The sequence below is a fragment of the Pinus tabuliformis genome, chromosome 1_1 (genome assembly GCF_031772625.1).
Source record: "Pinus tabuliformis cultivar Carrire ecotype Pingquan chromosome 1_1, CPIR1, whole genome shotgun sequence".
NCBI classification, from domain to species: domain Eukaryota; kingdom Viridiplantae; phylum Streptophyta; class Pinopsida; order Pinales; family Pinaceae; genus Pinus; species Pinus tabuliformis.
Window position 1 is genome coordinate 121,581,964 of NC_142297.1, and position 25,577 is coordinate 121,607,540.

Here is a 25,577-nt window from a genome sequence, read left to right on the forward strand (position 1 = left end):
ATATAATCCTCAAGGGTGCGCTAGTGGCCAAGTGTGATGAGAGAAGTAACACTAGAGCCATATTCATTCTACATTGAACTTACACACAACATTCACTCAAATGACTGACTTCTAATTGAGGCGGCGATGTATAGGAATAACCTAAAGGGTAGGAATTGAATTTCATTGACACCACCATTGTCTTTCTTTGCACAAAAACATTGAAAACTATCATGATCAACCATTTTGATTTCATAGGGTGGATTAATAGTAATGTACAATGGCCAAGATTGCACCAATGTGGGCATTATTTCAATGTTCATCCAAGTGTGCTGGAGGGATCCTATTTTGTCTAGGTGGCTGCTGATCACTTTTGGCCATGAATGCATGCTGAAATTTGTCAACGGTGAGCACCCACCATGGGGGTTGAGTATTAGGATTATAAACCATAAAAACAATATTATAAACCATAAGATTAATCATATAAACCCTAAGATTAAAATTATAGACCCTAGGATTATAAACCTTAGGATTATTATTATAAACCCTAATATTAATATTATAAACCATAGGATTAGTATTATAAACACTAGGATTATAAATCGTAAGGTTATTAATATAAACCTTAAGTTTAATATTATAAATCCAAGCATTAATATTATGAAACCTAGGGATTATAAACCCTAGGACTGATATTAGAAATGCTAGGATTAGTATTATAAAACCCTAGGATTATAAACCCTATGATTAATTTTATAAATGCTAGGATTGATATTAAACCTACGGTTATAAACCCTAAGATCAATGTTATAAAGCCTAGGATTATAAAGCCTAGGATTAATATTTTAAAACCTAAGATTAATATTATAAGCCACAATAATAAAAACATGATTAATATTATAAACCTTATGATTATAAAGACTAACATTAATAAACCCTATTATTTTAATATTATAAAACTTCATATCAAATCCTAATATTATAAACTAAATAGTATAAACTAAATATTAAACCATAAATGTTAGGTCCCTATAATACTAGTGATTCCCCCATTACTATTTTCATTGTAGCCCTCGTTGTTATTGTTGTGCCCCTATTGTCCCCATATTGTTATTATTGTGCCCCATAGAAGCTCACTATTGTTATTGTTGTGCCCTTATATTATTATTGTTATGTTGGCTTTGATTATATTGTGACCCCCTAGACTCCTATATATAGAAATGAGGTTATCTCATTTGAATGATCCAAGAATTCATTTGTGTAATGTAAAGGAGGTTTTCCCTCGAAGAGGCTGATTTTGAAGTCGTTGATCTATCTTTTCGTCTATTTTGTGAGCTAGTTGCATAACATTTGGTATTAGAGCTTGGGATGCTAGGGTTTCATTTCTCCAAACAAGACATCGTGTAATTTTCACTATAACATTTTCTCTACGCCTTTTCAGAAGTTGAAATTAAAACACATTTGAGCTGAAATCGTGATGAACTGTGGGTCCAAATTTCGTGTATTTTCTCGCTATATTTTCTGAGATATGATCCATGGAACTTAGGGTTTGTTCAAGCTCCCGAATTACATCCCAAATAGGTGACCTTGGGAAAATCATCACAACTTTCTCTCTAAGCATCGCATTGAAATTTCATAAGAATTGATAGAAAGAGAATGAACTTTAGTTTTCTTTGTATCTTTTTAGGTCTGAAGGTTGAAACAGTTACACATGGCAGGTCATACAAATATGCTCTACTAAATCAATCTATAATCAGGTCATCATGGGAGATTTGGCATAACTCATTCTTGAAGAATCCAATATTTATTAGAATGGTGGGGTTAGAAAGAGGACTAAGAGGGATACCACGAGATGCAATGTCCAACCTTGGAGATCTAAAATTACAGAGATACAATAGATTCAATATTGAGCTCCTATAAAGCGAAAAAAGGTGTATAGTTTTTTTTTTTTTTTTAATTGCATAAGTTTGGTTTGAAAAAATAGTTTGAAGTGATTCAAAGGGGATAATGAGGCATAATTATCATTAATTGGTGCCCTGAAGAAATAAAATGGAAACACCTAGTAAGAAACCTGAAATATCTACCATGACTCATTAAGAAGAGGAAGAAATGCATCATGATATATCAAAATTACGAGACCAAGTGCAACAATTTACACTCTTAGAAAAAGTAACAGAAACTAAGATGGATGGTTTAAAGAAAGGAATGAAAGATAAAATGAATGGCATGGAAGCTAATATGGATGACATGGAAGCTAAGATGAATGGAATGGAATCTAAGATGAATGGTGTGGAAGCTAACATGGATGGTAGAGAAGCAAAACTTAAAGGAAACATGGAAGATTTGAAGATTTGAGAAAGTTGGTACAAGAAATGCTTACTAGTGATGAAAGGGTAGTAAAGGAAACTCATGATGAAAACAAACAAAATGTTGATCATGATTTCATAGACTCTAACATTGGATTGAAGACCCACCATGTTCCAAAGATCGATACGAGGAAGTTTGATGGCAAGGATCCTGTAACATGAATACTACAGATGGAGCGATATTTTGATCCCCATAATGTGAAAAACACACAAAAGGTACGCATTGCAACTTTATATTTGAGACCAAATCAATTCGTATGGTATCGATGGCTTTGCTCTCGTAAACAAATTCACACTTGGGAAATTTTTACGGAAGAAGTGATAGCACATTATGAGGATACAAAAAGCAACACATTTTTTAGCCAATTGATAAATCTCAAACAAAAGGATTCAATGATGGAGCACATTAAGGACTTCTCAAAATTGAATATAAGGGTAAAATATATTCCAGAGGAGCATAGGACTGATGTGTTCATATGGATTTTAAATGATAACATCCAACATAAGGTTCGCCTTTGGGAGCCTGATTCATTTCAGAAGGCACTCAGGTTGGAAAGAAAAAGTGAAAGCAAAATTATGGCAACAAGGAAGCCTACCACTCACAACTATAAATATGGAAGTTTGTTTGCCCCTAGCCTTCCACAACCTACAAGGTTGACACCACAACAATTGGAAGAAAAAAGAGCAAAAGGGCTTTTTTACAGTTGTGATAGAAAATACACTAAAGGTCATAAGTCTACTGAGAATAAATTATTTTACATATATTATGAAGAGGAGGAAGAAAAAGAACAAGAAACATCAAAAGAACAGGATATACACCAGGAACAAACCCTAGATAAAGAAGAAATGAATCTGACCATATCTTGTAATGCATTTTTTGAAATTACCACTCCTCAAACTCTCAAGATCGAAGGACATATAAAGAAGAAAAAGGTAATAGTGTTGATTTATTCAGGTAGTACCCATAATTTTATTCATTGTAAGATAGCCAAGGAATTGAATTGCTTCATATATCCAGCACCAGAGTGTCAAGTGATGTTTGCAAATGGAGGAACCATAAATTTCTCCAGAAAGTGCCTTAATATCAAGATATCCATGGGAGAATATGTATTGAATATACCAATGCTTTCCATTCCAATGAGTGGTGATGATGTTGTACTAGGAGTCCAATGGCTACAATCTTTGGGTACGATAACTTTTAATTTTCAAGAACTTTTCTTGAATTATTTTTCGAAAGGAAAGGAAGTTGAATCAAGGGGTATCACAGGGAAACCGGGAAAGATAATCAACTCTAACAGCATGACAAAGGTTCTAAATAAACAAAAATGAGGCATAATTGCAAACTTATGTTCACTAAAGGTTCCCACATCGAAATCATCTATTTCTCCATATCTCCAAAAAGTCTTGGACAATCATTCCAAGGTATTTGAGAGTCTCGAAGGCCTCCCACCTATTCGTGATCATGATCATTCTATTCATTTGATTCCAGGAATTCTTCCTCCAAACATCAGGCCTTACAGATATCCATATGCCCAAAAGAGTGAAATTGAATGTATGGTTGTAGAAATGCTAGAGGCTGGCATAATTCAACCTAGTCAATGTTTTTTCTCTCGTCCAATAGTATTGGTGCACAAGAAGGATGGATCATCGCGCATGTCTCTGAATTATAAGGAGCTCAACAAGCTCACTATTAAAGATAAATTTCCCATTCCTGTCATTGATGAATTGCATGGATCAATTTACTTCACCAAGTTGGATCTTCATTTAGGATATCATCAAATCAGAATGAAGACTGAAGACATTCTGAAAACAACATTTAAAACTCATGAGGGTCATTATGATTTCTTGGTCATGCCTTTTGGCCTTACCAATGCACCTTCTACATTTCAAGGTTTGATGAATTCCATTTTCAAACCCTTCCTTAGAAAATTTGTGTTAGTATTTTTTGATGATATTCTAATCTACAAAAAGTCTTGGAAGGATCATGTTCAACATGTTGAAATGGTGCTCAAGCTATCCGAGGAGAAACAATTATAGGCAAAAAGCTATAAATGTTTCTTTGAAGTACAAGAGGTGGAATATCTTGGTCATATTGTATCTCATGAAGGTGTTAAGATAGACCCTAGAAAAATTAAAGCCATTAAGGAATGGAAAATCCCCACATCCATAAAGCATCTGCGAGGATTTCTAGAGCTGGCAGGGTATTATCACAAGTTTGTTATGAATTATGGGAGAATAGAAACACCTCTAATAAAATTATTGAAGAAATATGAATTTTCATGTACTCCAGAAGCAACGAAGGCCTTTGAACATATTAAAGAGGCAATGTGTCAAGCACCGTTCTTAGCTACGACGGACTTCACAAAAACCTTTATTGTGGAATTTTATGCCTCACGAAATGGAATTGGTGTTGAAAATAGCAACAAGAAATGATAAAAATAGAATCCAGAATATTCCAAATTTAATTTGTCCTTGAATTAAAATTGTGAATTAAAATTCGAATTTAGTCTTACAAGCTGCTTGAAAAATAATTAATTAATTCATTATGGATTAATTAGGCTTAGAAATTCAATTTAGAAGTCTTTGTGAAGTCATGCAACAATTATCCCTTAAATTAAGGAGATTATCCCTTAATTAAGGAGATAAGATTGAGTTGTGTTTGAGTTGTAATTAGTTAGCTCAGTTTACTAAGTTAAGTCTAGTTATATTAGTTCCAAATTGTTTGAGGAACTAATTGTGAGTTCAGTCAGTTAATGCATGCATGCATCCAACTAGTGTACTCCAGATAGCTGAATATTCTCTCCTCAGTAACTCATGCATGTCTATTCTGAGAAAATCCCAGTTGAGATTAAAGACAGGGATAGTGTACTATCAGTTGCATGAGTTTTCCTATAAATAAAACTCATCCATGCAGTCAAGGGAAGGTTTCCTTGAGGATTGCATAGTTTTACAGGGTGTGAGATCAGTGTGAGTGATTAGTGTTACACTTGGTAATAGGAGGATCACCCAGGAGAAATAGTGCAAGGAAATAGGAGGCTTGGAGGGCTACAGAGAAGGTTTGTGAGAAGCCCTATTTGTGTGTGAGCATCTAGGAGGATTGTATTGAGAGTTGCCTGGCTATGAGAGAAAAAGCTTTGTATAATTCTGAGATATTTCCACCTTGTATGATAATACAGATAGTGGGGTTTTTAGCTGAGGCCTTCCCCTAATTATTCTTATATGTTTCATGTGCATTGATTCTTATTCTGGTTATATGTGTTCCACTTGATCTTGCTCAAATCTATTAAGCTTCCACAAGTTTGATTGTAGAGGTAGACTAAAGTATTTTTCTTTAGTTATGTTGCATTATCAGGTTAGCAATAAGAATTTCTACATGGTATCAGAGCCAGGTTATCAGAGCTACGAACAATATACTGAGAAGAGAATTCGAAGTTTGAAGTTCGGGGTTGCAGGTACAAATCGAATTCATCTCATACTTCAAGTTGGTCAATGGTGTTCTATGGCTTGAGACTTGAGTATGACTTGGATGGCAGCTCGAATTACATAGCATGGAAAGATAGAATGGAAGCTATATTAGAAGACAATGGCTTGAAGTATTTCATTGATCGAGAAATCCCAAAGCCAGCTTCAACTAATGCATAAGATTTGGATGAGTGGAAGAAGTGTGTGGTGAGGGCGAGAGGAATCATCCTTAAGGGAGTTCGAGACCATATTGTCTCGAGTCTCCACAGGAAGGATACTCCGTTTTCAATGTGGAAAACACTGAAGGACCTCTACCAGAATAGTAGCAACCAGAGGAAATTGGTGCTGAAGGATAAGCTTCAGAAAATCAAGATGGAGAAGGGTGATACTATTTCCACATATCTGAATAAGCTCACCACTTACAGAGATCAGCTTGGTAGTGTGGGAATAACTACTGTCGATGATGATATGGTGAGCCTCGCTCTCCTCGGCCTTCCAAAGAGCTGGAATAGCTCCCAAGACTCTATGAATGGAAGCGAGAAAATTTCGAATTGGGAATGATTGTGGTCAGATCTCATGCAGGAGGAGATCAAGAGGAGCACACGAGATGGTTCCTCATCAAAGAATGATGATGAAGAAAATCCGGCCTTAGCAAGTAAGGAAAGGAAAGGGAAGGGGAAGGCGTCCCATTCCCAATCGAATTCTTCTCATGGAGGGAAGAAGGTGGACAATTCTAAAGTGAGATGCTTTAATTGTCACGAAATGGGTCATTATGCGACTAATTTCCCATCGAAGAAGTCCAAGAAGGGATCCTCGGAAGGATCTGAAGGTGAGGCATTGGCCTCTCAGTTCGAAATGAACTTCACCCTCATTGCATGCATGGTGTCATCGATGATGGGTTGTGGCTGGTTTCTTGACAGTGGAGCCTCATTCCACATGACCAACGATAAAAGTTTATTCAGTACCTTGGAGGAGAAATACCTCAAGATTCGCATAGACTTGGGTGACGATGAAAGGTATAGTGTTTCAGGAGTGGGCACAATTACTTTTCAAAGTGAGCATGGAGCTCTTATCACCTTGACAGCTGTGAAGTAGGTGCCTGGACTGAAAAATAAGTTGGTATTGATTGCGATGTTGGAGGACAAAGGCTACGATGTTGTCTTTAGTATGGGAAAGGTTTTCCTTAGACACATCACCACGAGATAGGTGAAACAGATCAGTTCACGAGTCAAGAACTTGTATGCTCTTAAGGTTTAAGATGCATGCAAAGCCTTGAGGAGCAAGGTAAATTTTAAAGACTTGGTGGTTGAGAGGGAGAGTAAATTACCTCTCAACATGTAGCCCTAGAAGAAGTCTCAGATAATTGTGGAGGAGCCATAGTTGGAGATGCTGAGAGGAGACCGAGTGGAGGCATCCACTCATGCAGAGATCTCCAGTAAGGGGAAATTTCAAGCCAATTCAACAGAGGGATCACATGCAACTATACCTCCAGATGTGAGGTGGGGCGATGTGAAGTGATAGTCTCAAGAAGGATGAAATTTGGCAGGGTCCGTTGAGAGGTTTTATCTCATGGATCGTACCTTGCTTCGGGAGCCCAAAGTAGATAGTAGCGGGAGGAATCTGTGGGATTGATGCAGTCAGAGATCAAAGTGATAGAGGCTAGAGAAGTCAGATACTAAAGAGTGCAGAGAAGGACTCACAACAGTGCAGAAAGGTAGAGTCAGCAGAAGCGCAGAGTTTTCAGTTGATAGAGACAATAACAATTATAGACTTTGATGACAGATGCATCACACTGATTCAGGTTGGATTTGTTTGTATTTTTTTTTTTATTTCTGGAGTTGCTAGAGCAACAACACTAGAGAGAAGTGTTGCATGCATAAAATTCCAAAGGTTCAGGATTGGGATCAAGTTGAATTCCTTTCTTGTTGAGAGGGAGTGTTGAAAATGGCAACAAGAAATGATAAAAATAGAATCCATAATATTCTAATTTTAATTTGTCCTTAAATTAAAATTCAAATTTAGTCTCACCAGCTGCTTGAAAAATAATTAATTAATTCATTATGGATTAATTAGTTGGAGAAATTCAAGTTAGAAGTCTTTGTGAAGTCATGCAACACTTATCCCTTAAATTAAGGAGATTATCCCTTAATTAAGGAGATAATATTAAGTTGTATTTGAGTTGTAATTAGTTAGCTCAGTTTACTGAGTTAAGTCCAGTTATATTAGTTCCAAACTATTTGAGGAACTAATTGTGAGTTCACTCAGTTAATGCATGCATGCATCCAACTAGTGTACTCCAGATAACTTAAGATTCTCTCATCAGTAACTCATCCATGTCTATTCTGAGAAAGACCCAATTGAGATTAAAGACAGGGACAGTGTACTATCAGTTGCATGAATTTTCCTATAAAGTAAACTCATCCATGTAGTTAAGGGAAGGTTCCTTGAGGATTGCACAGTTTTACAGGGTGTGAGATTAGTGTGAGTGATTAGTGTTACACTTGGTAACAGGAGGATCACCCACGAGAAACAACACAAGGAAATAGGAGGCTTGGAGGGTTGAGGAGAAGGTTTGTGAGAAGCCTTGTTTTCCTATGAGCATCCAGGAGGATTGTACCAAGAGTTGTCCAGCTGTGAGAGCTAAAGATTTGTGTAATTCTGAGATATTTCCACCTTGTATGATAATACAGATAGTGGGGTTTTTAGCTGAGGCTTTCCCCTGAGTATTCTTCTATGTTTCATGTGCATTGATTCTTCTTCTGGTTATATGTGTTCTGCTTGATCTTGCTCAAATCTATTAAGCTTCCGCAAGTTTGATTGTAGAAATAGATTAAAGTATTTTCATTTAGTTATAATGCATTATCAGGTTAATCTACAGTCAGAATTTCTACAATTGGTGCTATTTTTATGTAAGAAGAAACACCCATTGTTTTCGAAATTCATCCAATCAAAGGGAAGTATTTACACAAAGTCATTATGAGAAGCAAGTGTTGGCAACACTACATGCACTTAAGAAATGGTGACCCTACCTAATGGGAAGACACTTCAAGGTAAAAATGGATCATGATAGTCTTAAATACTTCTTAGAACCAAGATTATATTCAGAAGAGAAACAAAATTGGGTCATAAAGATTTTGGGTTATGAATTTGAAATCATATACAAAAAAGGGAAGCAAAATGTTGTTGCAGATGCTCTCTCAAGAAAGGATGAGGACGTGGAAGCATTTCTTTGCGCCATTTCTACTATCCAACAAGATTGGAAAAATGAAGCAAGGGATGAATGTAAGAATGAAGAAGAAGTGTGGGCACTCATTCAAAAGTTACAACAAGATCCCAGTACATATGATACATTTAGATGGAAAAATGATTCATTATGGTACAAATATTGCTTATACATCTGTAAGAATTCCCAACTCAAACAAAATATTCTTATGGACTTGCACACCTCTCGATTAGGAGGAAACTCAGGATTTTTAAAAACTTACCATAGGGTTAAGAAGGAATTTTTTTGGGATGGCCTTAAATCTTATATTCAAAAGTTTGTGGCGGAATGTTTGGTTTGCCAACAAAATAAAGTTGAAACAATTAATACCCCAGGTCTATTACAACCTTTATCCATTCCAACTCAATGTTGGGAGGAGGTTTCAATGGATTTTATCATAGGTTTACCCATGCCCGAAGGAAAGAGTGTCATCATGGTGGTATTTGACTCACTTACCAAGTATGCACACTTTTGTGCATTATATCATCCATTTAAATCTAGTACAGTTGCTATTGCATCTATGGAAACAATTCAAAATCTACATGGAAACCCAAAGATTATTGTAAGCGACAGAGATCCCATTTTCACTGGAAAGTTTTGGACATAATTATTTTATTGTTTGGGTACTCAGTTAGCTCATAGCTCATCTTATCATCCTCAATCTGATGGGAAAACTAAGATAGTAAAAAAATGTTTGGAAGGATATCTTCATTGCTTTGTATCTAATAAACAAACACAATGGGTCAAATGGTTGCCTCTAGGTGAATGGTGGTATAACACTTCCTTCCATACTACAACAAAAATGACCCCATTTATGACACTTTATGGATATCATCCACCATCCATCACATCATATTTAAGAGAAAATTATAAGGTTCAAGCAGTGGAAGATCACATCGAGCATCAAAAACATGTTCTCCAACTCTTAAAGGATAACCAACTTTGGTGCAGAATAGAATGAAACAACAGGAATTTCAACATCACAACGAAATGAGTTTTGACGTAGGTGACTGGGTATTCTACGGATACAACCATATAAACAAATGTCCCTCAAACAAGCTAAGAAGAATAATAAATTATCACTAAAGTATTGTGGTTTGTACAAGGTGTTGCAAAAGATTGGTACTATGGCATATAAATTGGAGCTTCTTGCAGTTTCCTGAGTGCACCCAATTTTCCATGTTTCATGCTTAAAGAAGGTTATAGGTGACAAGCTCCTAGTTCAAACAATATTGCCAGAACTTAACGAGGAAGGAAAAATCATATTGGAACCTAAAGCAGTCACAAAAACAAGAACTCGACAACTACGAAATCGATCAATTTCAGAGTATCTCATTAAGTGGAAGAACTTACCCGCTGAAGATTCCATAAGGGAGGATGAGAATTTTATACAAAAGCATCCAGAACTACTCAAGTGTTGAGGATAACACTTTTTTGAGGGAGAGGGGCATGTTAGGTCATTACTATTGTCATTGTAGCCCTTATTATTATTGTTGTTCCCCTATGGTCCCCATATTGTAATTATTGAGCCCCATAGAAGCCCACTATTGTTATTGTTGTGCCCTTATATTATTATTCTTATGTCAGCTTTAATTATATTGTGACCCCTTAGACTCCTATATATAGAAAGGAGTTTTTGTCATTTGAATCATCCAAGAATTATTCGTTTGTGTAATGTAAAGGAGGTTGACCCTTGAAGAGGATGATTTTGAAGTCGTTGATATATATTTTCTTCTATTTTTGTGAGCTGGTTGCATAAAAATAATATTAATCTCTAATTTTGTAGTGCCATAATGCGATGTTGAATAAATTCCAATGTAATGTAACAATGCGACATTGGGTAGGCTTTTTAACCATTTCAACATCATAATATCAAACCTTAATATTAAACCAAATTTTTATAATCCCCAACATTATAAAAACCAATGTTATAAACCCTAAGATTAATATTATAAACCCTAATATTAATACATTAAACGTTAAGATTAATATTATAAACCCTAAAAATAATATTATAAACCTCAACATTAATATTACAAACCATAAGACTAATATTATAAACCTTAATATTAATATTACAAACCCTAGACTTATAAACCCTACGATTAATATCTTAAATCCTAACATTAATTATAAACCCTAATATTAATATTATAAACACCAAGATTAATATTATAAAACTTTTGATTATAAACCATAAGATTGGAGTTATAAACCCCCATAATAATATTATAAACCCTATGATTAATATTATAAACTCTAAGTTTATAAACCCTAGTGTTAATATTATAAAACATAGGGATTATAAATCTTAGAATTAAAATTGTAATTCCTAAGATTAATATTATGAACTCTATGATTAAAATTAAACTCTAGAATTAATATTATAAGACCCCATGATTAATATTATAAACCATAGGGATTATCACTCTAGAATTAATAATATAGATCCTAAGATTAATATTATAAATTATAGGATTAATAATAAACCTTAAGATTAATGTTATAAATCCTAGTATTATAATTCTTAATTTATTATAAATCTTCATTATCACTATTATTATTAGTATTATTATATACTCAGATATATATAGTAAATAGAAATAGTAATTTCGATTTGAACACAAGATTCATGAATCGATGCCTTTGTATAATACTCATTGTTGTATCTATAATATAAGGACTTTAATTTCAATTTTTATTATTTGTAAATGTGTAATAACAAATTTATTCTAAGGGATCTTATTTTTTGAATTGTTTATGAGTCTTTAATCTATATACTTCAAATTTCAATGCCAAATTATAGATTTAGTGTTCTATTTCATTATGTCAAAAGTGTCTTTTAAGGGACAAAAGTGTCTTTAAGAGACGAATCAATACTACTTACAATGGGTTCATTGTTCTTCACCCATGAGTTATTCTCCATGTGAAGACTTGTCTTTTTCAACTAACTTATTGCAAGGTGGATGACACTCCATTCTTTAGAGATTATAAAACATTAATATACTATATAATGTAAATCATAGCTAAGTTTTAATTCTTGACCATTAATGAAATATCTCATACATGTATTTCTACCTACAATATTACCATTTAAAATATATATGTAAAATAAAAATGATAGCAATATGTAGAGTTGCAATTTTTCTATTTTTTTTTAAATATTTACATTTCAAATTAAATAGATTATTCCACAACTTACAATATCTTCATAAACATTAACCATAGGGAGTGACATTGTTTCACTAATGTGGTGGAATATGTTTGATTATTAATATTAAACAGCAATAATGTTAAACAATTAAAAATTATTTATATTATTAATAAACTTATTAAAATTTAATAATAATGATTAAACATTAATATTAACATTAACTTATTAATATTAATCTTAACCTTAATATTAATATTAAATTCATTAAATTTATTAATATTAATCCTAATAGGAAAAGTATTAAACTTTGATATTAAACTAGCTTTATTAAACTTTAAGAATAATACTAGCCTTATTATTAAACTTATTAAAATTAACCTTAACTTTAATATTAAAATTAAAATTATTAAATTTCTTAATATTAACTTTAAAATTAATATTAAAATTATTAAGCTTTAATATTAATACTAACTTATTAATAAGTTTGATATATAATAATATATAAAATATGATTGTGGGTCGTCATAAAGGAAAAAAATGTTAATAACATAACACCTTAATAATATATTGATATTTATTACTAATATAATGTATAAACCTAACATATATTAATAATTAAATGTAATATTGGGGTTAGGAAAGGGCGTTCCCTACTCTTTACCTTTTTTTGACATTTATATCGATAAGTTAAATGAGTGTTTGGAAACTGTGGGTTGCAATGGCCTTGAGCTTGTTGGTATATTAATCACTCTTCTCCTTTATGCCGACAATATTGTTCTTCTTACTAGAATCCATAATGACCTCAATAAGAAACTTAAGACTCTTCATGATTACTGCTCCAATATGGCTATGATGGTTAACACCAAGAAGACTAAAGTTATGATAATTAAATCTAAAAAAATCAACCATGGTAATTTTTCCTATGATATCAATTACTTGGAGCTGATTTCTTCTAACAAATATTTAGGTATTGACATTCATGGTCAACTCAATTGGAGTTATAAAATTGAGAAAATAATTATTGGAGGCTAGAAAGCTTAGTATGAGCATGAAAACAGTTTTAAGTCGATTGATATTTGTATTCGGAGTAAAAAAAGGATCCTCTTTGAGACTCTCTTCACCCATATTATTTTATATGGATGTGAATTTTGGGGTTGTAGTATATCTAGAGAGACATGGATAACTAGCATTTGCATCTAATGTTGCAAAGGAAACGCCGTAAGGCATAGTGTGTGGAAGAATATTGAAATGTGAATGGGCTTTTTTGAAAGCAAGGGTCGATGATAATGAGTTTGAATTGAGGAAGCCATGCCGAAAACCCTATTCGGGGGTTAAAGTGGCTATGAAATAGAATAAAAGTAGTCATAAATATCCATTGAACTTGTTTAGATACCTTAAAGATTGCCTAGTTGAAGGTGAAGTTAAACAAATGAATTCACGTGAACAACAACTAGGTATCCATATCGATATACAAGGCCACCAGACATGCTTTGAAACACGGGGATAAAGAATGGGACCAGGTAAAAATTTCTATTTCCCTTTTCCATTTAGTTTCATTGTTTAATATAGCCTCTCCTCTGGATATGTAGAGAAGTCTTATTCACTGAAATGCTATAAACCACCTTAACTCAGGGTTTCGGAATGCCAGACATGCTCTGAAACACGGGGATAAAGAATGGGACCAGGTAAAACTTTCTATTTCCCTTTTCCTTTTAGTTTCATTGTTTAATATAGCCTCTCCTCTGGATATGTAGAGAAGTCTTATTCACTGCAATGCTATAAACCACCTTAACTCAGGGTTTCGGAATGCCAGGGTCTTGGGCATTATGGGCTGCAACAGAGTTGTTTACAATGGTGGTCCCCTAATCCATAGTTTTTGTTGAATGCTGTTGAACAGATATACTTGGCAGATTATAATCATGACAAGGCAGAGCAGTCTGTTCTGTGGACCTTAAGTGTAGATGTTGGAAATAGGTATCAATGTCTGAGCCCTGTGAACAACATTAATTTGAATATGGATGCGAAAGCTGCAGATAGCCATGTTGGAGGAATACGTGATGGAAATGAACTCATCCTCTTAGAGTCGAAGAAACAGAGAAACCAGAAATGGAAGCTCCAACCCATCTTTTGTAAGCAATCTAACAATAACAAGTTGTCTTTCAAGCTCTTTATTGAAAGTAGCATCATTTCTGTAAGTTTATCAATAGAAAGGATGGAGGGTTCATGCTACTTGAAAGTTTATCATTTCTGACATTTTCTGTAAGTTTTTCTGGCATCATTTTCCACATTCTTTTGTTTGCAGGTTTGGGTGTTCATCATAAGTTTGCTTGGCCTTGCACCTCTTGCTGAACGTATAGGCTTTGTCACCGAGTAAGTGAAAAATTGCATGGTATATGTACATAGGTTATGTGTAATCTATACCTTGTACTGCAATTGTTTATACACTTGGAATGGTCACTGCAGTGCAGTGACTTCATAAAATATTATGTTTGTTGGTTCTACAATCTGATGTTTTGTTGTAAATTGTTGCAGACAAATTGCATTCTACACTGGACCAACAAGTGAGATTCTTATATGTATATGGACTATGTACTCATATTTGTGGATACAAGATATGAGCTAATTGATATATATGAGGAAGTGTTTGACATTTCAAAGTAACTGATGCAAATATATTGTTAATTAATTCTCCTATAGTTGGCGGGCTGCTCAACGCCACATGTGGAAATGCAACAGCGATGCTCATTGTAGTGTTCGCTCTTTACCATGGCAAGACCAATGTGGTCAAGTATTCTCTACTAGGCTCTGTGCTTTCCAACTTACTTTTTGTGCTTGGCACATCTCTCTTTTGTGGAGGAATTGCCAACATGAAAAAAGAACAACGGTTTGACAAGGCATGTGATATATTTTTAGTTTTTCTTTAACAACCTAGGCCACCAAAACAAGTCCGACCTGCTCATGATATTCATTCATTAGGGCCTAACCATGGGTGTTGTATTGCTATATGACGTAGGTTATTTCTGGAATCGACTCCAGTCTTCTCATGATGGCTTCACTGTGTCTCATGCACCCTTGGCCCTTCAACAATCTATGGCATATAGTGAAGCAGTTGTATCAACATTACAACTGTCTAGAGTCAGCAGCATCATCATGCTGATAGCTTATGCTGCATATTTGTTCTTCCAATTAAGGACACAGACAATTGTTTGAAGAAGGCCCAGAAACAAAGGAGCTTTTTCTCTGAATCCTCAGCAGCAAGAATTCTTTGTCTTGGGTGGTTCCACTCCATCCCCATCTCCATATACATCCATAATATTAACTCTGTTGAGAGACAATTGAGACTTCTAGGAATCTGAATTCAGCACTTTCTTGCTCACATTAGTGTAAATCTCCTTGACCACAATTTGGAATGCAAGCAATACATTTGTATTATCCATAGGCAATTCATAGTCAAATGAATCCATGCATGATTGACTACAAGCAATGGCTTATCTAATCATGATTCAGTGTTTGAAGGCTGCCAATTTGACTCAGAGGAAGAGGTAAGTGACGCTCCAATGGTAATTGGGGATCTCCTTCTAGATTTGCATGACACTGGCTTGGAGCTCTGGATGAATCTATGTCAAATGGCAAAATTTTGTATCGTCTTAGATCGAAACTAGAATGTGTCTTGGAAAGGAGAGGCAAAAATGGTGATTTTTGGCACTCTAAATTTCTCGATTTCTTAGTGGCATTGTCTGATAGACGGTGCGATCGTGTTGAAAAGTGGCTTCACTGCAACACTGCAAAATTTTCTGGGAATGTTGATGTACAAAAGTTGCAACTGGAGGCAATTTTATCACTTGCAGAACTGAAACAGGGACTCTCTGTATGTGTTTGTAAATGTTCTGTATGTTTTTGGCCGTGTGTTCTAGAGAAGGTCCATTCCCCTGATCACTCTTGTATGGGTAACCATTGTTGCGATGAAAAGTGCACATATTGCTCTCTTGAATCACACCAAGGAAATGAATTGGAGGAATGTCGAAACTTGGCAGGTCATGATGGGAGTAATGATTGCAAAAAGAAAAATCATACATGTATGAAGCTCTGTTCTTTATTTGATAAATCATCTAATTGTAACAAATTTTGTTGCTTGAAGGTTGGCCATGAAGGTTACAAATTGCTACAAATTGGTAAATGCATACAAATTGTTCATTCTAATAAAATGAAAAGTTATTTGCAGGTGGGATGTTATCTTTTAACAAGTAGACTTCCAAGGATTGCCAAACTAAAGTCCCCATATGGATTATTAAGCAATGATGCATTTGAGATTAGGACAAATTCTATATCAACATATTATTATACAACCTTAACTAATGCATTGACTAGCTTTTCCACTAGGCAATCAACTAGTGTAACGGATTTCACTTCGAGTGGATCTTTTCCAATATAATTGACTACAAGCAATGGCTTATCTAATCATTTGACTATGAATTCTCATGGTGAATCTAATACAAAAATTCCATCTATAAGGGACATTTGTCTTCTCCAATGGTTGACTAAGACAATTGAAGTTGTCGATGTTAATGTAGGTACGATAAATGACTCAAGAAAGACTTGATAGAAATAGTGTGTTATTGTTGCTTTCATTGCATGTATCCTAAAGGAATTGATCTCAATAGACATTCAGATGCACAAGTTTAATCTAAATGGGAGAATGATATGACTAAAGAGTGCAATTCCTTTGATGAAAAATAAAAGTTGACGTAGTTCCCCAGGCATAAAGAAAGAATGTTATGAAATGTCTAATGGTCTACAAGACTAAATTTACCATCTGCATAAAGAAAGAATGTGATGAAATGTCTAATGGTCTACAAGACTAAATTTACCATCTACAAGCGTTATTGAGAAACATAAATTTACTTGTGACAAAAATCTTCTCTCAACAAGATCATATTCATATTGACTACATTGAAATATTTGCACCTATTGCAAATATGAACTCTTATCTACTTATTCTTTCACACATTATTCATTCTGTATAAGAGTTATAACATACATCCTACTAAAGAAATCCTTTTACACTTTGAAGCAAGCCTCCATAGTGTGGTATAAGAAGATTGATTGATTATTAGTTTTGGTTTTAAGCATCATGAATTTGATTGTAGTGTTTATATTTTGCAAATGATGATACTTACATGTTGGTGACTTAATCATAAATGTGCAAGCGATAATACTTACATGTTGGTGACTTAATCATAAATTGAAGTAGTGTCAACCTAATTTTGGGTTTGAAAAAACAATAAATAGAGATATTTAGAATTACAAACCTGAGTGTGTTGTATTTTTCCTTATGGAAGCCAAGTTTTGCAAATGGATAACAATATATTTATTTACCTAAATATAAATCGCCATTCATTATACATGTTTAGGATGGAACAATATAAACCATTTTTGGCACCATATCAATCAAGAGAGAACTTGAGTGAGTGTGCCTTTGAAAATTAATGGTACTCTCTACAAGAAGACTACTGGAGCCTCATTTACTTGATTCATAGCAGATTTGATATATTATTTGATGTTAGTGTGGTCTACAAATCCATGTAGGATATGAAAGAGAGCTGCTTAGAGGCCACAAAAAGGATTGTTTATGAAAGATACATATTAGCACAGTATGAAGTACTGCATTAGGAATATGAAACTAGTCAGTTACTTTGGTCTTGTAAGAAGCAGGCAGAACTATTGACCACTAAAATTGAATATAAGGGTGCATTTAATGTTGACAAAATCAATGTGAATCCACAATACCACACACAAGCACCACACACATTTGTAATAAACTTTTATTATTATGGGCTGATAAAGAAACAGAGGATACAGAGCTATACAGAGGCCAACCCCCAGTCAAGTCGATCACAAACAATGAACTATGATCATCCAGAGGCCAACTCCATTGAATTTGCTATACAATTATTTACATATTTTACATCATCAATACAACGGTATAAGAAGTGCAAGTGATCAGAAGTGCCAGTGGATTCAAATGATTTAAGAAAGGAGGGGGAAGCACTGTATTAGTTGATCCAGCGAAAACATACCACTGACCAGGAATCTCTAAACAGAAAGGTGGGGTGCAGTTCCTATTCGATGAAGGAAAGCAAAAAATACCAGCAATTGCCCCAAATTGTCAGTACCAATCTCCTACCAAATCACACACCTTTCAAATTCAGATGTTCAACAAGAAGTCTAGAATCCAACGCCTTCTCCTTCAGTTTGCCCAATTCTTGCAGATAGACTTGGGATCGTGACTTCTACTTTTCAAAGGAAACCTCCAGTGGCTAAAAGGAGTATTTTACTTCCTACAAGGCCAAGAAGTGCTAAGAATCTATGTCAAGCACTAGAATCTATGTTAACACTGTGATTCATCAATGGTCTTTACCTGTGTAGTTTGAAGAGTTGTCATTTTGTAGAACAAAGACTATTTATCAGCTTGTAATTTGTACAACTTGTATAAGCAATTCTAGATTAGGTGGATTTAGTTCCTTTCTCCTACCACCACTATAATTAGTGTTGTCTTCTTTCAGATCTACCAATTTTGCACACTTCTCTATGATGAGGTCAATTTCGCAATTCCTGGGTCATCAAATGATAGGGCCATGTTCGGCCATGGTGAATAGTTCTCCATTGCTAGTCTTCTGTTCGATGATCAACAAATCATATTTGGCAAATCCCAGTGGTATTGTGCTTTCTAGATCCTGGCATTGCTGTACCCAATTTCTGTCTTTAGCAAGGTAATTGTCACAGTGTAAAATAGATGAACGAGGATGGTTTTTAGAGAACCATCGTCCATACATACAACCTTCAAAGGCAATTACTTAATTCCATTGCAATAGGCCCAAAATACAACATCTAAGAATAGGATTTTATCAATCCAAGACTGTAGAGAAAACACTCTGACTTTGATTTGAAGAGATCACCAAGGGAGAATCGGATGGCAGGTTCCCTCATTTAGCAAATAAAATACTTTCAGAAATATGTGGGTCCTCGACAACTAAAGCACAGGAAGGAAAGGTCTGACAAAAAAGTTAGGAGGAGGATTATGCATGAACTTTGCAGGTGGACATTTTGTTTACGCTAATGGGTAGTTTTTTATTTGGTTGAATTATTCTATTTTATTCAGAATGGAGTGGTGGTGGAAGAGAACTGCAGTCACAGCATCCAAATGCAGGAGGGAGGGAACAGACATCAAGGGAGGAGGAAGAATGAAGGGAAGAAGGAGAAGCTGCATAGCCAGTGCAATGTCTGTTGGGTTGTTAGTAATGGTGGTGGTGGTACTGATGGCACTTTGGTTGGTTTTGTCAATGGATAACAACCCATTTCTATATCAACATGAAAAACAGGAGTACCCATCTCCAACAGATGGCAGTTCATCACCATTGCCCACAGCCATTTCTGTTTTCAGCCAACAGGGCTATGTAACAGTAAATACAAATATCGATTATAACTTTACTAAACTATATATTAAATGGGGTATACACCATACGACACTGCATAATGAGATCTCCAAGAAAGGACTAAGGGGCCCCTCGGAGCTAAACTGCTTTTTATGGCTTCTGGAATGCTACAATCTCGCAAAACATCCTGTCATTGTGAAAGTAAGTAACGTTGCTTTCTTCTCCTCTCCTGTATTTTTAGTTTCTGAGATGATGGGTGGCTGAAGATGCTTTGGTTTTTGGGGAAATTTTCATTGCAGAGCCTGATACCAATCCTGGGACCAGATATTGTTCTGCATGGAATCAAGCTTTGGAAACCCACAAATGAGACTGCAAGGAGATTGCAATTGGACAGTCAGTCAGGACAATGTGATGAGGTTGCCAATGTGGTTTTAGGAAGCAATGCTAGGATTTTGAAGGGCTCACAGATGTATATGGGCAATTTGAGACAAAGACTTTTAAGTAAGATTGCTGCATTGGATACCTACCAAAATCATGCTCATGTAGAAGATGTAAGGTTCTCTTTGGCTCCAGTGTCTTTTAGTTTACAGTATTGCAGGACACACACATAAACTTATAGGGTTGACCTCGCTCATGTAAAATCAGGAACGAACCTTCTAACCAAGGTAAAGGACATTACCTGAGCACAACTTGTTTAGGTAAAATCAGGAACTAACAAAGGTAAATGACATTACCTGAGCACAACACGGTTAGGTAAGACCTTTACATAATTTTGCTAGAAGGATTTGGATAGTCCTGATGCAAGGTCACTGTCATACCTGAATTACAGGGATTGATCCTTTCATGCGGGTGGTTGTATGTGAGTGTGTCTACCATTTTTAATTTGTTTAAGGTACAAGCTTGCTCAATATTGTATGTGAGTGTGTCTACCATTTTTAATTTGTTTATGATACAGGCTTGCTCAACATTCTTTCATTCTAATATTTGTTTCTTCCCTCTGGTCATAGTCCTAACTCTGCTCATTGTTTTCTTTCTGGCTTAATCAACATATGTTTTCTACTTATCTTGTTATACTACTTCGCTGGTTTTCCCATAGATACCGTGAATTTTTTCCTCCATAAGACAGAATATCGGCCTAAAAATTTGTCAATCTGCAAGTGAGCTTGGCAAGCTCACTTGCAATGATACATATATACTCATTTATTTTTCTTGCAGAGGAAATATCAGGGCAGATCTATCTGAAGAGATCGCATCTCGCTCTGAGTTTATAGCAAAGCCTAACCCGGAGGGCCTAACCCTGAGGAAAATTGACTCATGACTTTCCATTAGAGAGATACTTTAGTTACAGGAACTTGACCAATTGAGCTAACCCTCTATACTAATATATTAATTTTTGATATTTATTTGCAATTCCTTATTTGTTTCGGCTAACAAGTTTATACCAGTCCTTTCTTTCTAATACCCTTGTTTTTCCTCTGTTCATAGTCCTGTGTTATTATACTTATCTATACTTATCTGCTTACATTTTCTGCCAACTTGTATTGTTCATTTTATTCTTCTTTAGTTGTGTTGTAACCCTGTTTTTGCCTCATGAGGAACGATATGGATTTAAACCTTTGCTAACCTGGCAGCAGGCTTTGGGTGAAATTCTCTAGGTTGATGTAATGACATCTTTCTTTTCTTCGGTAGTAACAGCACCTGATGGTTTTGCTTGTTAAGTGGATCAATTTGGTGTAGTGGTTAGTTTAATTGTATGATGGAGTGTTTGTGTAGGCATTAAATCTCACTGTTGTGTGTCCCCTTGAAGAATGTAAGGTTACTAAATTCATGTCAATCCTTTTTTCTTTCAAATATGTATATTTTTCCCACTCCAAAATAAACTGCATTTTTCCTTTACTTACTAACATATATTATGTATGTAAATCATATTACCAACATGCTTGCTAACATACAATTTTTTTTAATAGATAATTGTTGGAACTGTAAGGAAGGTGATGCTTAGAAAGCTAGGCAAGCGCACGGAGGACTTTGTGTTCATCACCACAGAAGCAAGAACTGGCAATGCAATTATATTTCATGGAAAACTTTAAACAGAATGGAGACAACTGTTGGGGAAGTGTCGGTGGTTTTACAGGGAACCTGTCATCCGAGATACAACATACTCCATATCTGTCAAGCTGCAAACAATATCAAAGAGAAGCTTAGGTCTGTCTTTACACTGAACAGTCACCACAGAATACCCCCTCTCCAAACAGTTGTCAACAGTCACAAGAGGCTTGGCGTTGTCGTTGTCGAAGTATCTAAGATAGGTCCCCAAGCTTTGCAAGTCAAAGTATCTAAGATAGGTCCCCAAGCTTTGCAAATCAAAGTATCTGAGATGAAGATCCAAATGCATTTAAGATGATTAACGTTGATTGTTTTCCTATTTTAGATGAGTTACTTTTAATTTTAAGCCATGTATAAATCATACCGATTGTCTTGTCATTAAAATTATTTAGTTATCCATTTTATGTCAGGCAATGCTTACTTGTACTTCAACACTGTAAAGATATCTTTGAACACAACATTTTCTTGAAATTCATTATTCTTCGTTCCTGTAAGTCCACAGCTCTCTAACCACCATTACCATTGACTTGAGGACATTTAAAGGACATTGTGATATACTTAAAACCCTAGTTTTAAAAATAAGACATAAATTCCTTGAGAATTCACTTTCTTTAGATCCTTTGAAAGCTCATTTTCCATAGGAGTTCACGATTTGTTGTTAACTATCCTCGGCTGCACTTGGAGATGATACAGCGCATAGCAACCTCCCGTGAAATAACAACAGAAATCTTATAAATCAGACAGAGCAAATCAACATTGCCACGAAATACCTGAAGTATCATCATCGCGGTTACTTCATAAAAAGTGCCAAACATAATACAAAGAACAATAGCACAAACAAGCACCACACACATTTGTAATAAACTTTTATTATTATGGGCTGATAAAGAAACAGAGGATACAGAGCTATACAGAGGCCAACCCCCAGTCAAGTCGATCACAAACAATGAACTATGATCATCCAGAGGCCAACTCCATTGAATTTGCTATACAATTATTTACATATTTTAAATCAACAATACAACGGTATAAGAAGTGCAAGTGATCAGAAGTGCCAGTGGATTCAAATGATTTAAGAAAGAAGGGGGAAGCACTGTATTAGCTAATCCAGCGAAAACATACCACTGACCAGGAATCTCTAAACAGAAAGGTGGGGTGCAGTTCCTATTCGATGAAGGAAAGCAAAAAATACTAGCAATTTCCCCAAATTGTCACCTCGTGCTGTACCAATCTCCTACCAAATCACACACCTTTCAAATTCAGATGTTCAGCAAGAAGTCCAGAATCCAACGCCTTCTCCTTCAGTCTGCCCAATTCTTGCAGATAGACTTGGGATCGTGACTTCTACTTTTCAAAGGAAACCTCCAGTGGCTAAAAGGAGTATTTTACTTCCTACAAGGCCAAGAAGTGCTAAGAATCTATGTCAAGCACTAGAATCTATGTTAACACTGTGATTCATCAATGGTCTTTACCTGTGTAATTTGGAGAGTTGTCATTTTGTAGAACAAAGACTATTTATCAGCTTGTAATTTGTAAAACTTGTATAAGCAATTCTATATTAGGTGGATTTAGTTCCTTTCTCCTACCACCACTGTAATTAGTGTTGTCTTCTTTCAGATCTACCAATTTTGCACACTTCTCTATGATGAGGTCAATTTCGCAATTCCTGGGTCATCAAATGACAAGGCCATGTTCGGCCAGTGTGGTGAATAGTTCTCCATTGCTGGTCTTCTGTTCGATGATCAACAAATCATATTTTGAAAATCCCAGTGGTATTGTGCTTTCTAGATCCTGGCATTGCTGTACCCAATTTCTGTCTTTAGCAAGGTAATTGTCACAGTGTAAAACAGATGAACGAGGATGGTTTTTAGAGAACCATCGCCCATACATACAACCTTCAAAGGCAATTACTTAATTCCATTGCAAGAGGCCCAAAATACAACATCTAAGAATAGGATTTTATCAATCCAAGACTGTAGAGAAAACGCTCTGACTTTGATTTGAAGAGATCACCAAGGGAGAATCGGATGGCAGGTTCCCTTGGAGGAGATTTTGTATGCATACAGTCGTCTTTTACTTGCAAGATTGTTAGTCCAATTTCTTGGCGAACAACTTCTACTGTCTTGGCATCAACAGGGTTTCCAGCTGTATCAGTCACATAGAACACATCAGCTACCTTATCACCCCACGTTGACACCTCTGCTTTTGTAACTGACATCCCATTTTCTCTAAATATGCGAGTCACCTCCGACAGAAGCCCAACACGGTCGTTGGTGCAGAGTTCCAGTCGCATACCCTGAATTCATAAAATATCATCAACAAAACTCACACTAAGCTGACTAAAATTTAAAAAGGATCAAATTTGAATGCACTGGGAATCCCAAGTCTTAGGGTTTTGAATAAATTTCCACCATGGATTCGATCCTTGGACTCATACCTCTGATTTTCTTTGTCTAATGGCAGCCTACTGGTTTTCCAAACAAAGGCACTACGCAAGGGTTTGTTGCCAACCTCTGCAATACAACGCATGGATGATTCAGAGGGATATTGCATGGATGATTCAGAGGGATCCAGAGCGGCGTGGAGGGATCCAGGGGAGGCAAGTCCTGACGCCCGCCTGGAGAACACCATTGGAGAAACCCTACCTCTGGAATGGCGATTGGCACCCCGCGCTCTTCATTACCTGGATCGCCTCGGTGACTGTTTTGATCGACGGTTCCAGTGTTTGTAATCGTCTAACATCTAATCGTACGGCGTCAAAGGAGGACACGTAGGCAAAAATGGGGATGGATTTCAGAGGGAAACGCCTTACGGCGTAAAGATAATATATTTAAATTAATCATTTTTACTTTTATGAAATTTGAATATAATTTACAATAAAAAAATTATGAAAATATATAAATAATAAATAAATAAGTAAACAAAGAAAGTTGTGAGACGGACACTTCATAAAGATCCTTCCCATGGAAATTCCCCTTTTTATAAAAATGCAATAATTTTATCAAATAGGGAGCTAAATGCTTTAAATATGGATCACATATTTGGAGAGGATTTATGACGACTAGATGATGGATAATAGGAAACATTCACTAGTTCATTGGTTCAGTAGGATGACTAAGATTGGTAGAGATCCGGGAGAATATAATCTCTAGATGAGATCATAAAACAACTTCATGATAAAGGTATTATTCATATTTTACGTATACAGAAGGGGTGGGATTCTCTACAACTATATCGCATTTGGATGGGCACGACAGACTTTGGTATAAATGATGACTTCTCCGACATATCTACCAATTGACATTAGCAGGTATGTATTTCATTGAATCGTGATGATGATCATTATGGTGATTTACTCCTGGAACATATCATTCTTAAAGTTATATACGATTTCATTTCTTCCTCTCTTGGTGAGCAGCAAGATAAGCGTTGGTTTTGTAGGGTTTGAACTTTTAATATTCCAAACAAGATTATGCTTTGTGGATGGTTTGTATGGAGGAACTAGGTCCTCACCTGGAACAGCAGCTTATGCACGCGAGGGTTTCAGGGCCCTGGGAGGTGCAACGTATGCCATAAATCGAATGTGTATGTTATGAATTTATCCATTCGGTCTCATTTTTATGTTGCTACCTCGATATATGTTTTACAGAGACTCCAGATCAATGCAAGCTGGTGTTACTCATCTATAGAGGCATGTTTCAGATACTGGTTCGATTTGGGGAAGGAGGACAAATACCTTCAATTTTTGCTATTCTGGGGCCTTTGGAGGGGGCGAAATGCCTTTATCTATGAAGGCATCCCTTATAACATTGGTC

The 25,577-nt window shown here is 35.5% G+C and overlaps 1 protein-coding gene across 1 annotated transcript; it reads right to left on the bottom strand.

The window, feature by feature from the left end:
- Positions 1–21,784: 21,784 nt before the first annotated feature.
- Positions 21,785–24,055, bottom strand: LOC149211941 (ACT domain-containing protein ACR4-like). The gene is made up of 2 exons (XM_089388520.1): positions 23,757–24,055; positions 21,785–22,028 (listed from the first exon to the last, which is right to left on the bottom strand). The coding sequence occupies exons 1-2, from the start codon at positions 24,053–24,055 to the stop codon at positions 21,785–21,787; spliced, it is 543 nt and encodes a 180-aa protein (XP_089244646.1).
- Between the last annotated feature and the right edge of the window lie 1,522 nt (positions 24,056–25,577).